The 18,115-nt window shown below is 37.3% G+C and overlaps 1 protein-coding gene across 3 annotated transcripts in view; it reads right to left on the reverse strand.

Annotated features, from left to right (window-relative positions):
- Positions 1 to 2,912: 2,912 nt before the first annotated feature.
- Positions 2,913 to 18,115, reverse strand: part of BTBD7 (BTB domain containing 7) — a 71,206-nt gene continuing 56,003 nt past the window's right edge. For 2 of the 3 annotated variants that reach the window (XM_058162608.1, XM_058162605.1), the window contains 7 exons: positions 16,684 to 16,759; positions 14,453 to 14,613; positions 13,922 to 14,065; positions 11,440 to 11,629; positions 8,560 to 8,738; positions 7,322 to 7,750; positions 2,913 to 4,602 (listed from right to left, as the gene is read on the reverse strand). In XM_058162608.1, coding sequence (XP_058018591.1) covers positions 3,805 to 4,602; positions 7,322 to 7,750; positions 8,560 to 8,738; positions 11,440 to 11,629; positions 13,922 to 14,065; positions 14,453 to 14,613; positions 16,684 to 16,759 — 1,977 coding nt within the window. In that variant the 3' untranslated portion in view covers positions 2,913 to 3,804. The remainder of the gene's footprint in view (positions 4,603 to 7,321; positions 7,751 to 8,559; positions 8,739 to 11,439; positions 11,630 to 13,921; positions 14,066 to 14,452; positions 14,614 to 16,683; positions 16,760 to 18,115) is intronic. The other variant, XM_058162607.1, reaches the window with a different exon arrangement.

Consider the following 18,115-nt stretch of genomic DNA (forward strand, 5'->3'; position numbering starts at 1 on the left):
CTAAATAAAAATTCTATTTTTCTTAAAAATATATGTACAATTGAAGTGTAAACAAATTTTACAAAGTACTGGTTATGCAGGTTGTAGAAAAAACACTTGCATAGGACATGAAGTTGGTTTTAAGAAAATTTCTGAGCCTTTAGCATTGAAGGCACTTTTTATACTAGTAACAGCACAAGAATTTTATCATGGACACTTAACATCTTTCAGAAATACATACAAGTATAGAAACAGATTGGTTTTTAATCCTTCAGCTTTCCCCAACATTCCACAAATATCCATCCATCATATAAACAAACACACAGTCATTGGAAGTAACTAGAGTAAGAGTGGTATCTTCGGACCTTTTTCAAAATAACACATAACAGATGGAAATGGTTTATATTATTTCAAGGTAAAACAAAAGTATTGAAGGAGAAGATATTAGCCCTTTTCCATTCCTTAACAGGCAGAAAAAGACTGAAGACAAGTTCAAATGCAAGATATACTAAATGGCTAGCCGGGCAATTTTGCTTTAAGCTTGCAGGACTACAAGAAGTAGCTTTGTTATTATTGCAAAAAAAAAATGTTTGTAAACACATTGGGCGAATGTCAAAATGCCTTGTGTGGCACTTCCCTCTATAGTAGCAGCCCTTTGTCTTCTGAAAAATACAGCTGACCACACTAGTGAAGCAGCATCAGTTACTTGTGCCTATGAAAGATTTAAAAATTCTCAAAATATTGTACATGCATGGAAATGAATCCCAGCTAGTTTAAACCCCCCTTATTCCTTTGTGGGATGCAGTCAAATCAGATTTGGTACTGCTACAACAAAATTAGCAATAATCTGAAGCTATTTTATGTTAGTTCAGTAACTATCTGCCACGTGATTACAGAATTACAGAATACTTGGGACTTCTTAACCAATTTATTTATTAAATTTATTTGCCAATCTCAAATCCAAATGACTGGATTTATTCCAATATTTCATTAAGAGTTTTTTAATTGCTTAAAACTTTGAAAAATGGTACATTATCATTTATTACAATAATGTGGAAGAGCTGAGTTGATTGTGCATCCTGCATTTTGAAGATAAAAGCTTTAAATACATCTCATAGTAAATTATCTGTTAACCAGAATGTAAAAGTAATTTCAATTACAACACAAATTCTTTTATTAATTCATTGTTAGACAAAATTGGGGGAAAACCCTTGCATTCCTCTGATTGACTGGGTCACAGATATTTTTTAAAAATGCTTTTTGCCTTTTGCAAACAGGATAAAATCAAGAAGACTCTTAAGGGACAGGTAGGTAGGTTGAAATTTCTTATGCAAAGTCAATAGAAGAGTTACATAAAGGTCCACAGATAATTTCACTGAGATGTAATTAAAATACACTAATAATTAACAAAGCCCAAATGTTGATGGGGATTAATGTTCCATTTATATATGGCCCAGAGGAAAAGGCAATAAGCCAGAATTTTGCAGCCTGTCTAAACTCTTTAGGCAATTTGCTCAAATGGGAATATTTAGGCTTAGGTTGTTAAAGTGGTACAACAGTTCCTAGATCTGCTACAGAATTACCTTCATCTAAAAAACTGCTGTCAAATGATAGCTTACTTTACTTATGGAGTGTATGTTTTTATTCTCATTAGCTATTCCACAGTTTTAAAAAAAGTATAAAATGAATTATCTGAATCAATTCAATAACTACTATTGAGACTGAACACTTGTGCCTTGAGTTCACTAGTAAATTGGCTTTGGGTAGAATTGGAAAAAAACCCTACTTGAAATAGAATATTAACATCTAAAATGGACTTTTCTGTAGATTGTTTTGGGAGTGTACACAAATCCAGGAAACTATCAGAAGAGCCCTATCCGTGATCTCTACAAAACAAAGCCAATTCACATAGAAAGATTCAGTTTCATGTTCAAAAAAAGATTTTCAGAAATCGTAACAGATTTGGGGTGTGGGGGAGAGAGAGAGAGAGAGTGCACTACTACTGGAGATGATAAAATAATGGAATACTATTTTTTTCAGTGCCCAAATTGAAGCAAAGCATCGTTCTTGAAACATGTTGGCAAAAAACATGTTTAAATTCCAGATCATTAACAAGATACTTGACAAGTGACAATAAGTGATTATCTTATCCCCAGAGTGCTGTCTTATTACTGAATCAACTTTTCACAGAATATATTTTTTCAGTTCACAAAGATGTAACACAATGCTTGAAATTAATGTAGTGTAAATTGTCTGGACAAGGTATTCATTCTCGTTCCTTTTTAACAGTGTTTCCCCTTAAAGGGTCAGGACTGGGAACTAGAAGGTTAGTGGGGATCTTAAAAAAGAGCTCAGAAAATAATTAAAAACATTTAAACAAAACATACATTTCAACAGTCTCAAGTACAGTATTTAAAAATAGATTTAAGGTTAGCTAACAATGTTAAAAAAAGGTTCAATGTTGCTAAGTTTCAAGTGATGGAAGAGCTGTATTTTAGAATTAACCACCATATCAAGTCAAGCATTTGCTAGGTATTACCACACAGTGGTACTGAAATTTTTCCAGTCCATGCAAGAGAAATACGTGGCAAGTACCTGAAACAACTGACTGCTGAAATGGCCATTCTTAGTGGCAATAATCTATCCACCCAGCATCTCTACTTTATGTTCCTAAAATCCAAAAGAACCTCCCAATATGGTTTAACCAACTTCAACAAACTCCAAACTATTCAAGAGAGGAATGAAGAAATTAAGTGCTAAACTGTTTATAGCTCATTAAGTTGTAGTCATCTTCAAATACGCTTTCTGTCCACAAAACAAAGTATGTATAACATTACTAAAACTGCAGCCCTTGATTTCTTCAGAGGCAGAAAAAAGGCAGTAAGCATTCCTCTTGACTTCTCTACAGAAGAGGGCTATTCTACCAAAACACCCATGTCAAATGCTAAACATTTTTTTCTCACCTTGTGCTTACCATCTATGTGTCTTTCTAAAATGAAGAATCAGAAAAGCACGTCTACAGAACTGTCACAAATTTGAAGCACTTGTCGCACTGTAACCAAAGGGCTTAGAAAGCATTTCTTCAAAGTTTTCATGTTCCAAAAGGAAAATAATGTTTTCAGAAATCATAACAGACTTGTTGTACTCCTCACTTTCAAAGAAAATCCTGGCCACAGACATTACTGAGTGCTTGCTACATCAGCAGCCTGAGACTTGGTAAACAGAGCATACACAGACTGGATTCTTGTATTAGTGGTAAAGCAGAAAGGTTGCAAACCTAACCAGAGCAGTTTTGTAAATGTGCTGTTCTTTGGAATTCCTATTGTCATTAAAAAATAAAGACAGATATTTTCACCTTGTAAGAAAATACATCTTAAATATGCAAGTATGCAGCCTAATGCACACTGAATACCAGGAAATGATTTCTTTAAAAAAAAAAAGACGCTCAAAATAGTATGAACATACAGTCCTATAAAATATGACAGTAGAAGTTTAACATACCAATATAAAAATTAATAAAATTAATGTACAGGTGCAAAAGGCTACCTTTTATTTTTCCTTTTATTTTAAAGGTGCCAGTTAAAATATATTTTGGAGAATTTTAGCAAAATCTGTTGAAAACAAAAACCCTGAAGCAGCATTCCAAATAAACTGGGAGCATGCCATTTCTTAATGAAGCCATGTATATACAAAAATAATAATTAAAAAATGATATAGCGGCTGGCATTGGAAAAAAATTGGCCTGAGAAAATTTCAGGCCAGAGATTTCAAAGACTGATCTTTCACAAGTCTTAGGCACAGAGAAGAAGTGGAGGTGGAGTGTTTTCAGAGGGCAGATTTTTTGTATAAGAAGTCGGGAGACTTTCTTCCTCTACTTACAACCTCTTCTCTTTCCAAATCTACATTTCTCTGGGCTTCACTCTCCAGCGGCTCAGTGTCGGCAAATCTCCTGCTAGATGGTTCATCATGGATTTCTTCCCTGTAGGAAGGCAGGGAAGGTCGACCAGAGGTTAGGCCATACGTTAAATCTGTTTCCATTTTTGTTCGTCCCCTTGCATGAATTGATATATTCCCAGGGTTCTCCTGGGCAGCCAAAGCCAAGTCCAACCTCTGGGGAGGTTGTTCTAAGACATTGAGGTGTATCGTTTCATTCTTTTGTCTGTGTGAATGCCCTTCTTGAGAAAGTGCATAGTCTCTCCTAGAATCTTCTGGTTTTTTAGGAGAGATGTGATTGGGTAACTGAGTGGTTTTTAAGCCGCTGGGCGATGCTTTATTGTGGCTATATAAATCTGGGCCAAAATAGATACCTTGGGACGGTGAAGGGGTGTGCCTGGTAAGGGAAGGAGTAGAAGGCCTGCATGCAGCATTCGAGAAATCATAGAAATCAGGATATTCCTGCTGATTCTCTCTAGGATCCAGTTTTTGCTCAGCTGAATGTTTCTTCCGTGAACTATGTATGTGCCTTGTCTGAATGCATGAAATGTGCTGAGGTGGTCCTGGTGTAACTTCCAGAACAGGCTCTGTGTCCACTGTAAGCTCTGGCAGCCTCCTGTCCTTCAGAGAGATAGTTGACACACCCATTGCAATATCCGGCATCAGCTCATTGAGAACAGGTTGAATACCCTGAAAAAGAGAGAACCAATTACAACTTGTGCTTGTCATCTAGCTGTCCCAGGACGACTTTGCCCTACAAAAGTCCAACATTACACAGGTAAGAACCTGACATTCAACTTGCCCTGTTTTATACATCATACTGTATTTGCTCAGTAAACGAAAAAGTTGAGTGCTGTTTCAAAACTAATAAGAAATAATTATTCATAAACTATGTAGTATCTGATATTGATGCTTCTATAAGAAGTTGGCTTCTGAAATCAAAGGCTCGGATTTGAGCACAAAGAGTTGAGGCTTTCTAAGCAAACTAGTTAAAAATTAAAACGTGACTGCAAGTATAGTCATATTAATGTAGAAAAGTGAGATAGCCCCAAATCTTATCAAAAATGGAATTTTTCATTTATTATATCTGCAATTTGGCAATGTAATTTTTTTAAAAAACTTGTTACAAAAAGCTGCAGTGTATCCAAGATAATATAGTCCTATGTGCCGTCTGTCAATTTTGTGTGTTTCCTGTAGAGATGCATTTTGGATTGCTTATCAATAGGATGCTCCTACTGAATTCATTAATCCAATAGGCAGATTCCAAAAAGTAATAACTATACATAAAATGCTTTTAATTATGATTTGTTGATGATACAGATCACACTGGTCAGCAACGATTTTATCAGAGATTGGAATAGGTGTTCTAAGCAGACTTTTTAAAAAATGAAATAGATTTTTTTCCCTAACATTTCACTTTTGCTTGTGACTTTTGCTTTATGATTATTCATGTTCAAATAATGACATTATGCTAGTGTATTTAAACTATCTTTAACAATCATTTGCAACGTAATTTTACAATTATTAGTAGATAAATAGGTACCATTTTGGTTGGAAGGCTTTTATTGTTTACAGATTATGCTCTGTAACAGGAACCATGCCATTTTATATATTTATAACATTATAAGATTAAAACATAGTTGATATATTATATATTAACTTTTTAATATACACATATGTGGATGTATTTGTTTGTGTGTGTTATATTATTATGCATTATGTAGGTTATATTGTAATATACACTATAGATTAACTTTTTAACTTTCAATACTGTAAACCTAACTTTTAATTCTGTTTTAACTGTTTTATTTATGTTTTTATATATTGGGACATGTTTTTATTGTAAGCTACCCAGAGTTGCTTAATTGAAATGGGGAGTATAAATAGGTGACAAACAAAATACATAAATATTTATACATTGAATGGCTACCTTATAAAGTTGTTTCATCAGCTGTTAGTTGAAAATGGGTAATAGGTTAGGGTTAGGGTTAGGTTTTTTTTTTTAAATAAAGCATACATTTTCTTCAAGCCTACTACCTTGATAAAAACACAGAAGAACCAAAATTAGTATCTTATGCATAAACTAACTTAAAAGCAAAGGTGTAAGAGAAAACTCTTCACAGAAAATGTGGATGCAATCTATAGGAAAGGATTTAATAAATGAGTAAAAATCCCCAGCTACCATGTGCACTTATTCTGGATTTGCATTTACCTCTTGATATGTTCCTTTGATGGCCTTTGGAGGAAAATGAATTGGTGAGCAAGAACTTGGTTTTCTGCCCATTGTGTTAGCTTCTCCTCCTGCTTCATTTAAACCTTCACTGGACTGCCTCTTCTACATACCATGCAAATATTTGCTTTATTTTTTTGTACATTAATGCTACCTAACAATCTTGTCATCTTCAATGGCAAGAACTTGAGTCAACTGATTAAACCCATCTGCTTTGTCACATAAATCTATTTATCTGGAGGGCTTGTTGGAGTTATTTCTTATCAACTTAGACCACAGGGAAATTATACAACAGCTTGTATGATCTCTTGTAGAACAATTCAATGCTACAGTGCTTGATCATAATCAACGTTTTCAAAATGAAGCCTGCTCTACTTCCAACAGCTATAATGGTAAACTTAAAATGCCGAGTCTTATTCACAGCACCCTGCAGTAGTAAATTAATACTGATATATTTATTTATCCATTGTATATTTATCCATTTTAACAAATAACTCTAACAATAACTTTACATTCATTTCATATTTATTTATTTATTTATGGAATTTATATTGCCGCCTATTTGCACATGGCTAGTCAATGAGCTTACAGAATATAAAATGTCATATAAAAACAATAAAATTAATAAAACAAGAGTCATATAATAAATTAATATAAAATCACCTCCCACCCTGGTGACAGCACCTCACAAGCCATTTAATGGGCTCCATCCTGCTCTGGGTTCCCCAGGCCTGCTAGCAGAATTAGGTCTTCAGCACCTTCTGGAAGAGTCCTAGAGTAGGGGCCATTCTAATCTCTGGGAGGATGATGTTCCAGAGAGAGGGGGTTATGAGAAACTGACAAATATCCTATTGGCCTACCAGATTCCATAGGTCTCAGAAAGATAGCAGGCCCTAAAAAAGCTACATGAACCAAAGAAGACCCTTCTTCTGGGTCCCACCAGGTGTATCTCCCTAGGGCAGGGATCTGTAAACCTGGCTCTTTTAAGACTTGTGGACTTCAACTCCCACAGTTCCTCAGTCAGCACCCTGTCCTAGGGGATGGGACCCACAACATTCCCTGCCTCCCCTTATGACTCTGGGCAACTTACAAACAGATAAAAAATATATACAACCCTTTAATAAAACCCCTTAAATTTAGAAAAGGTATTGTGTGCCTAAAATAAAAAGACACTCTTACCACTTGCTTTTCAGCAGCCACCACAGCTGCTGCAGCTGCAACCGTCTGTCTTCCCAATCCTGCGGTGTTAGTGCAATCTGGAGGTGTGCCTTTCACACTGGAGAAATAATTGGGTAGGGCAGCTTTGGGGGCTGTTCTGGCATGGAAGAGCGAATGGTTACAAGGGTAAGAAAAGGAACGGGAGGGGTGCTGGCTCTGGGCTCTTTGCTTCCATCCAACTTTGAACTGATTGTGAACTGGAGTTGCTGGTGGATGGTAAGGAGGGGGAGGAGGAGGGAGTGGTGGGTGGAAGGCCACAAAAGCATCTAGGTCTGTAAACACTGTTTCTGCAGTGGGCGTGCTGTTCACACGACATCGGCCTGACTGTCTCAGGGTCAGAAGTGGGCTTTCGTCTCCAAAGTGCTCGTCGGGGAAGAACTTGTGAGGATTCTGCAGCAGAAAGACAGAACAAGAAATGCAACGTGTCTATGGAGATTCTCAGTCATCCAGGTCATGGTTGTCCCAAAGGTGTTTTTTTCTGAAGAAGCTTCTTGGATGAGAAGTGAAATGTCTTCAAAGAAAAACCAGAAAGTCCAGTTGCCTTTTGAAAAAGCACCTTTGGGACAAGAAATGCAACTTTTCTACTAATACAGATAAATGGTCGGTTGTACTTTTTCCTCCATGCCAACAATATGGAAACACGGTAGGTTTGCATTACAATGACTTTGCCTGGGCAAAACAAACACAACATGCCAGCACAATGGGATCTATATGTGTATCTAATTACAGAGCCTATGTGGGCAAAATACAGTAACTCTTCCTGTTCCATTTTAAGCATAAAGTTACATAAACTCTCATCCTGTAGATCACCATAGAGTGGGGCTCTGTATAGGCTTTAGTCTAGGGTTCTTAACATCTTTTTATCAGCATATTTGAATCAAAAGCTTTAGATGGCTGTAATTTTTATTAAGCATTCTCATCGTTATTCATGGAAGATAACTCACATTTAGAATAGAGCAGCATAAAGGAGCAACGGGAATACTTTCTTATTCATCTATTAGAAACAAATTAATTTGACCTATTCTTTTTTTTTACATTACAATATGTAATTGCGAGAACCTTTAAGCTTTCCTCCATGAATGAATGCACTCACTTCTTCAACATTTTTGCACATGCTAGTTACTTCTGACTTTGAATGCACGCAGGTTCTAAAACACTTTAAAAAAAGAATCAGAGCAGCCTGCTTGCAAGCTTCATACCTGCAGCAACTCAGCAGCAGAATCAGAAAGTCCAAACTCCCTCAATACACGGATCTGAATCTCATAACTGACTGTGGCTCCTTCTCCACAGTTCAGAGCATAAGCTCGCTGAACTTGCTCAGTATGGCGGAGCTCCTGCAGCCGTCTGACCATTTCTTTAACAACAGAGAGACGAGGAACTGAGAAAAAAACCAAACAGAAAACAATCCGCATTGAAATTAGTCCTGCATCCTTGTAATGAGCTTCAACAGAGCCCAGGTGTAACACGGTAGATATTTACACTTAAGAAAGAACTTACCCAAAAGCAATTGATCGGAAAGACATGTGTCAGCAAGATCAATGCAATAATGATTTGAGCTACAAAGTTGGACAGAGGACAGTACAGATGAATTCCCTTCATTTCCATCTTATTGTGAACCCACTGAACACTTTTACCATTTAGATCAGTTTTCCCACCTGAATTCAGTATAAGCACTTGAGGGTAGGACAAGAAGCAATGGGTGGAAACTAATCAAGGACAGAAGCAACCTAGGACTAAGGAAAAATTTCCTGAGAGTTAGAATAATTAATCAGTGGATGACTTGCCTCCAGAAGTTGTGGGTGCTCCAACACTGGAAGATTTTAAGAAGAGATTGGACAACATTTGCTCCAACACTGGAAGATTTTAAGAAGAGATTGGACAACATTTGTTTGAAATGGTATAGTTTTTCCTGCTTGAGCAGGGGCTTGGACCAAAAGACCTCCAAGGCCCCTTCTAATTCTGTTATTTTTCCTGGATGTTCTTTATGCAAAATGGACCATCAACACTTCTCATCCTGCCAAGTGTTTCCAAATTTGCTCTATGGGTTGGGAGGCACTCTGCAGCATGTGTGGGAATCCTATCTCATGCTATGCAACCTAGCTGCGATACAACTAAGAAGGTCTAACTCCTTTTACAGTACTTCCCCACTAATATTTTCCAATAAAAATCTTCATTCTGAGCATACTCTACCTCTTTCCATTAGTTTAGGCAATATGAATAGCAGAATAACAGAATAAAAGATTTGGAAGATTATCAATAATTTGATTTTGTCCCTTTTGTCTCTTATTTAATTTCCAGAAGTTCTCTCTTTGATTGCACTTTTGGGGGGGGGGTCATTTTGAATTGGGAAATAAATCAAAACTGCCATGTAAGACAAACAAGCTTTCTAATTTTTTTTTAAGGATCCAACTAGGATTCCCTTCCCCCAAAGGGAAAAAAAAAACCTTCCGAAATATCCCAGTGTCAGCTTTGGAAGCCATACTAGGCCAGAAACTTCTATGCTGCCACTTTCTCATGTGTGGGAAAATGGGGTGGGGAGTTAGTAGAGGGATTGTCTTTAGACATAATATCCTTCCTGTCGGTCAAGGTCAGGCTGATCCTGCATCTGGAGAAGGAGTGGTCAGACTGCTGTCTTGAGATGGGACAATTGGCGATTGGAGCATGTAATCAACTGCAGAGTCAGGGGATGGTTTTGGGTGGGTTTTGATTTACTGAGGAATTTGGGTTTTCCCAGATGTGCCAGTTTACCTATCCTAGTAAATAGAACTTTGAAAGATGCTTGCTTCGGAGTTTTTACTTGGGGGGTTTCTGGAACACTGACACCCAGCTTCATTCATCATCATGAATCAATGTTGACCACTGTGGCCTTTTCTCCCCCAAAGCTTTCAAAGTCACCCAAATACCAATTTATTTGTCCTTACAAGTGCTATCATTCAGACTATACAGCTTGGCTCAATGTCTTCAATGATTTTAGTCACTGATCAAGGCTGATCATCACCAGCTGATAAGCATAAAATCCTGTACTAAATACTAAGCTATCCAGTGACTGGAATTAATTTCAAGGGTTGACCCTTCGTGTTCAACAATAATTTTCTTGATCATAACACCAAAATAACCGTAGCAGCTATGCAGTTCAGCTTTTATTATGTTACGCATAACTCCCAAGGATTTTTCTATAGGAGGAGGAACACCAGGCAATAAAAAGCAAGTTTTCTAGCCAAATCTGGGCATCCCGTTTTCTTCTTTCTTACCACTGATGGATTGCTGTGAGTAGCAAAGCAAGGAACAGAACCAGATACCTGTACTTTCAACAGAATACTGGCAGCTGACAAAAGCTAATTCTTGAGCACTGGCACCAGACTTGTCCCCCTGAAATTCACCTTTGGCAGTTCATTTAAGCTTAGTTCTTGGATTATCGTCAATGATGGTCAGCATTTGGAGGGCTGCTTTATAAAAGTCTTCTTCTTATACATAAACTTTAAATGAAGAATGCCCATAAGAATTTCTGGCACCACAAGAACCTTTGAACACTGTCCACCATTCATGCCTGTTCTGATACACATTCTGTACTCCAAACTTGAAGCAACCAAGCCTTCATCTTGTTTTATATCAGCTATCTCTGTGGTACTTCTAAATACAAATGTATTATGTCAAACATAAAATTCCACCATATTCTTTTTTGATTATGCAGAAATGTATGTATTTTTAAAGTGAGTCTTATGTTAATCAAAAATACCAAACTAATATGAAATTATGTATTATTCAAGCACATATCATGGATACATTTTATTTCTGTCTAAATTTACAGAAATGGGGAAAAGGGAGAAATGTTTTTTTCTATTAATATATTCACAGTAGACCCAGCTGGCACAAGACCAAATTCCCACATTCTTTTTTCTTTTGCGTAGCAGTGAAGACATCTAGAAATGCCCTGTTAAAAATTATCAGGATATTATGACCCTATATTAATTATCATATACTTGTCCTCCTGTTTTTATTTTTTGATGAAACTCTGGTATTTCAGTTAAAGAATTTCACATCCAAGAATGATGTATTTATGAATTGGCTTAGAAACATACCTGGAATTTCATTGGCTACAACTGAAGGAGGACTGGACTGATTACTGGTCATTTGCTGGTGATTTATCATATGACAGCACTGTGGAACAGCATTGTTTACCATGTAGAGAGTATCTGGTACATTGGACATTCTAACCATCCGTAAACGGACCAGGTCCGTCTGCTCCACCATCATCTCATCCAGAAGTGACTGAAACAACAAAGGTAAAAGAAATGTTTTGCTCTAATGTACCGAAATAAAAAGGGAGTAAGTACAGGTAGTCCTTGACTAACGACTACAACTGAGCCCAGAATTTCTATTGCTAAGTGAATTTTGACCCATTTTATGACCTTTCTTGCCACAGCTGTTAAGTGAATTGCTGCAGTTGATAAGGTAGTAACCTAGTTGTTAAATTAATCTGGCTTCCTTATTGACTTTGTTTGTCAGAAGGTCACAAAAGGGGATCACATGACCATGGGACATTGCAACTGTCATAAATATGAGTCAATTGCCAAGTGCCTGAATTTTAATTATGTAACCATGGGGATCCTGCAACAGTCATAAGTGTGAAAAATGGTCATAAGTCACTCTTTTCAGTGCTGTTGAAACTTTGAACGGTCACTAAATGAACTGTTGTAAGTTGAGGACTATCTGTACTAGATATAGTCTTCTTTTTTTAAAAAAAGACCATATACTGGTAGATAAGAATAGATAATAGAATGTTACTTTTTCAGGAAATATAGTTTTCTTTCCTTTACATATAATTTTATACATTGTTTATATTAAATATGGACAGCTTCCATTCTTATGACTCACTAATCCTTTTTTTCATGTAAATCATTCAGATGACTTTTAATGGGCTCACTAATATTCAAAGATGCTACTTTGCTAATGTGGGTCTAAGATTAATTCATCAACCTTACAAACACAAGGCCACCTGCACATTACCTGAAATATTGCTGATAACCAAAAATACCAAAGGATTTCATTGAACAAAGAACAAGGGTGCAAAAAAAGAAAATTCTTCATACAAAATTTGCATTATAACACAAATTGTCTTGTATAAGTACCACACAAACAGAAAACAGGATCAAATTTCACACTGCTTGACATTCTGGGGAAACTGAATTGCATCAAAGATCTGGATTTTTTCTCCTCACACCTCTGGTGGGCTGGAAAGGGGTGGGAAAGCTTTCTTCTTGAAATCGGTCCATAGAAGAAGACATCCACAGAGAGGGATAAAGCGTGCAATTGTTCCCTGCTTTCTTCCATCATCCCTTCTCTTGTAAAGGAAAGCACATAGTTTCTTCCTCCAGACACAGAAGGAGGCTGAAGTCATGGCTCATTTCTGTTTAGGAAGAGGATGCCTTTCTCTGTCTAGACAAGGTCTCGGAAAATGTGTACATGTGTATGTGGAGAATAGGAAGGTGCATGCTCAGAGAAAACTCAAAGAGATGAGAAGAGATTAAATCAATCTTTCAAATATGTGTTTAGCAGGTAAGAGTAATTGCATGGAAGAAAAGATCTGAAATCCTGTTCTTTTGGAAACACCAAAGGAGATGGAAGCTTGTCTATCCTCTAATTCAGGGGTGTCAAATTTAAGGTCCGTTGGCTGGATCCGGCCTGCAGGTGCTTAGATCTGGCTCTCGGGGCCGGCCTGAAAACAGCAAAGATCTAGCCCACAGTGCCTCTGCTAGCAAAAATGGAGCTTGGGGATGTCTGTATGCATCCCCCCGGCACCACATTTTCAGCCTGGACGGCTTGCTGACGCCCTCTGCCAGTGAAAGCGGAGCTCGGGCGGAAGCACACACATGGCCCCTTCAAGCTCAATTTTCGCTGGCAGAAGGCTATCAAAACTAACTACAAATAAAACAAAGAAGAAATGTTTCCCCTTTTGCATTTGACCATGCAAGAAGGGAGAGAAAAGGGGAAAGGGAAAGAGGAAAGACAAAGAAAAAGAAAGCAAGATGGGAAGAGAGCAAGGAAGGAAAAATAAGGAAAGAGGGGAAGGAAGAAGAAAGGAAAAAGAAGAAAAGGAAGGAAGGAAGGAGATTATAATGAGAGTGAGGGATGGTCTCAGGGAATCCTTCCTTAGTACTTGGCCACCACAGGTGCCCCCAACACAAGTCCCGTATCACTACCACCCCAGCCACACACACAGCCCTCCGAGGTCAAACACAACCCTAATGCAGCCCTCAATGAAATAGAGTGTGATACCCCATCTCTAATTTATCAGATAGTCATATATTGCAAAGAATCCTTAGTGAATCCAGGATGAGAACCTGAAAAAGGAAGACTTAGTATTCAGAAATATTGATGTCTGCCTGCAGAGGTCTGTCACAGGTTTCAAAGTCATCTTAAGCACTTTTGCACTTCAAACTCATAATACTTTTTAAATATCATTCTGAATATAGAACGTCCTTGGTCAGATGAGTTACATGGCAGGCTGGGTAACTGTAAGCTATTTATGAAATGGATGGCAGCATTAATACATCATTTTACCTTAGCCTCCTCCACATATGGTGAGAACAGCCTCGGCCTCACATAAATTCCGGCGTTTTTTTGTCGCAGCCACACATTTGACTTTCCACCTTCTGCTGTTGGCAGCATGTCTGAAGGAGGTGTACTAATGAGACCTCTCTTCATCTTTAAAAGAAAACATCACATCAGAAAGGTAACAGTTATTTTTAAGTATAAAACAGCAAACCATGTACAACTTGTTGAGAGTCACCAGTAAGGAATAACTGAACTGTATCCATACCAAATTAAGCACAACTGACTGAGGAATCAGAGCAAGTACCCCTAAAGCGTCCAAAACCACAATAAATTTTACATAATGACCTAAATCAGGGGCGAGAGATCTGTTCTTTGGTGGTGATTTGGTGATCTGTTGGATATCACCAAAGAAACAAGCCCCTGAACCTGAGTGGACTTTTCCCGGCCCATTTTTTTCATTTTTTTCTGCACTTTTCTAATGGACATCAGCATAAAAAGCTGAAGCAGGATTCAAAGGAAACTTTAAAATATACTTACCGAATCTGTCAGTACTTCACTATTCATAGGCAGGATGTGCTCAATGCGGACGAAAGGTAAGAGAGGGGAAAGGATTTCTTTTAATTCCTCAATATCAAGATCTCGCCTCTTTACACCACGCTTGTTCACACTGTGAGCTGTACCACTCAGTAAATTGGGTTCTGAGAAATTAAATAAGTTGTTTTACTTATGTGTTCTATTTTTTTAAAAAAAAGTTTTGTTATTTCTTATGAACATTATTTATATAAAAATCAGGTCTCGGACAAATTTACCGTAAAATTAACCCGAATAAAAAAAAACTTCTAAATTTATTTATTTTTTAATGCTATTTTTAAAGTGTTTTTAAAAAATGTCTTAGTTCTTTGATCTGGGTTAATTTTTACTATAAGCTGATCTGAGATCTGTTGTGATTGTTACTTACATATAAGCATATATTAAAGAACCATGGTGGTGGTTCTTACATGGTGCAGTGGTTAGAACGCATTATTGTAGGCTAACTCACTGCTCACTCCAGGAGTTCGATTCTGATCGGCTCAAAATTGACTCGGCTTTCCATCCTTTGAGGTGGGTAAAATGAGGACACAGATAGTTGGGGACAATATGCTGACTCTATAAACTGCTTAGAGACAGCTGGAAAGCACTATGAAGTGATATATAAGTCAAAGTGCTATTGCTATGTTCCCTAAAATACAGATGTTAGAAGCTAACACTGAGGTAAACATGAGGGCAAGAATTCTTTAGTTTTTTGCCCTTTGATTTTTGGGACAGTATTGTTTTCCTTTTATTTGAAAAACTTTATTAAGCTTATCTTAATGTTCAACATACAGTTTTTCTGACTTCTGTATGGGTGGAAGGAGCTCTGCTGACCAGAAAAGAGAGTTTGGGAGGCCCATGCTGATTTATATTTTATTTAGGAGTTTAATGTCATAACAACTTAAAATAGCCTTCTCATCACTGCCGTATACTTTCAAAGCTGACACCAGCCAGAACACCGAACAACTCAAAGAAGCAGTGCAAGACTGGAAGATGTGGAGAACCTGGCCCATAGAATTTCCAAGAGTCGGACATGACTGAATGGATAACATTATCATCATCCCTGCAATATATATCAGTCAAATATATGGACTACATTTAAATGTAGTTGCTTGGTAAACTGGACTCTGGGGGACGTACTGAGATTATTCCTTCAATATTCTGATTTAAAGAAAAAGCATGGTACAGGTTTGTTGTTAGTTGCGAAGTCGTGTTTGACCCATCGCGACCCCATGGACAACATTCCTCCAGGCCTTCCTGTCCTCTACCATCCTCTGGAGTCCATTTAAGCTCAGGCCTACTGCTTCAGTGACTCCATCCAGCCACCTCATTCTCTGTCGTCCCCTTCTTCTTTTGCCCTCAATCTTTCCCAGCATTAGCCTCTTCTCCAGTGAGTCCTTCTTTCTCATTAGGTGGCCAAAGTATTTCAGTTTCATCTTCAGGATCTGGCCTTCTAAAGAGCAGTCAGGGTTGATCTCCTCTAGAACAGACTTGTTTGTTCGCAGGTAGTCCTTAACTTAAAACTGGTCGTTTAACGTCATGACATAATTGAAAAAAAGTTACAACCTGTCCTCTTTTGCCATTTTCTGGCAAAAAACCACCAATTAGATAAAATGGATTCACACTTAATGAACACATGATTTTCTTAACAACTTCTGTGACCTGCTTAACGATGATCATAAAAACAGTTATAAAATTGAGTCCAGTCAAGGTGGTGCCTCAACTTCTGATCGGAGTGACTTATGACCAAAATTGCAGTCCCAACTGTGCTTGTAAATTGGGCATCACTGTACACACATTTATTAGCTAGTTAAACTCCATTGGCTCAAAACACACACATACAACACATATACAGATGAATATATAAAGAATTTCAGAGTTGCAGGGGATAACTACAACATACTGTACATCAATGTGCCAAAAGGCCTAGCTAATTTCTGCTGCTATTATAGACAGGACAATGGTAATGTCACCAGCAAATCCTTTCACCATGGAAGCAGTTCAGTGCTTCTGACACGGAAATATTAGTAGTATTGTAGACAAAAGTGGATAGAATGAATGAATGATGAATGAATGAATAAAGTTAACTTCATAAACACTGTATTTCATACTAAAAAGCATGTTTCAGTCAGCATTTAAAAATTAAATATGAGAATTTCCTTATTAACAGTGAAAGAGAGTATCTATTAAATACTTACCTCGATCTGCAATTCTTTTTATTAATTGATGTTCACCCCATTTCACAAGGTATTTTAAGATGTCTTGCTCACTCGCCTATTGAAGAAGGATTTAAAACAAAGCTTAAAAACACATAATCTTAGGCACACAGCATCATCAAATTAACTTTTAGATCCAAAGTGCTTATTCTAATGAAGTTTAGATTAATAATAAATTACAGCTAATTAAGCTCCTTAATGCCAAAGATTTGTAACACAATATGCTACTGTTGCTCACTGCATTTTAGTCAAACTCCTACAGTTTTTATTACCAGCACTTCTAATTTGACAAAGGAACTTTTTAAAAGTATTCTACCTTTCATTACACGTGTGTGTGTGTGTGTGTGTGTGTGTGTGTGTGTGTGTGTGTGTGTAAATTTTCATTCTCTTTCAATCAATAAACCTGAGGGTGTCTTTGAGGTCTAGTTGTTGTACAAAAGTAGCTATTAATAATGTGTAACTGGACTTCTCTTGTTGCTGATGCAATCGTTTTTTTGGGGAGGGTTTGCATCTTCTTGTACTTTGTTCTGTAAAATGCTAGCATTTTTAATTCTTTTTAAGCACTCAGTTTGATGAGTGAAATATAAAGAAGAGACAAAGCTATAACATCTCCATTCTTGAAATGAAATTCTGCTTCCTGCATTGCATTGCATTGCATTGCATAAGAACTGAAAAGTGCATTGAAGAATCACGAAGAATCGGCAGAAGTACTTGAGTAAGGCAGCATGTAAGTATAATACATTATTGTTATTATGAAATCAATAGGACACCAGATTATGGTGTCCAGAGGAGAAGTAAAAAATCAAAGATGACAACTGCAACTGTATGACTTAACTTCCTCCCGCCCTGCTTTTTGTATGTGTGTACTAAGGGCAGAGACTTTGATTGCATAGTCACAAGTATAATCTTGTAATATTATATGTGAATGACCTTGGAGAACAAAGGGAAGAGATGCTGCCCAGGAAACAACTAGCCAAGCCAGACAGGAGCCCCCAGTGGTTTAACAGTCTCATCCTAATTGATCAAGCGGTTAAAGCTAGTGGTGGGAAGTTTGTACCTCCAGACTTGCAAGTTTTGGTTAATGGAGCCTTACAATAAAGTAAAATTAGCTCATCCAGTCACATTTCCTGTCTGGTTTATCTGGAAGAGCTGACACATCTTGACACCCAGGCCCTGCAGATGCCACTGCCTGCATCTCATCTCCGCCAAATGGATTTGTGGATGTTTAAGCAAGAAATTCTCTCATTTCTCCTGCTTTGTCCCAGGCAAGCATGAGTTAATATGTTGGTCCTTCTCTAAGGATATTATATGCTTCAGAAATAATTTAAATGAAACAAGATAAATATAATCCCAAACCACTTCCTTTCCTAAGTATTCTTGATATGCCAAAAGAAGCCAGGGGACAGAGAAATTG

This window comes from Ahaetulla prasina, chromosome 1 (genome assembly GCF_028640845.1).
Source record: "Ahaetulla prasina isolate Xishuangbanna chromosome 1, ASM2864084v1, whole genome shotgun sequence".
In the NCBI taxonomy this organism is placed as follows: Eukaryota; Metazoa; Chordata; class Lepidosauria; order Squamata; family Colubridae; genus Ahaetulla; species Ahaetulla prasina.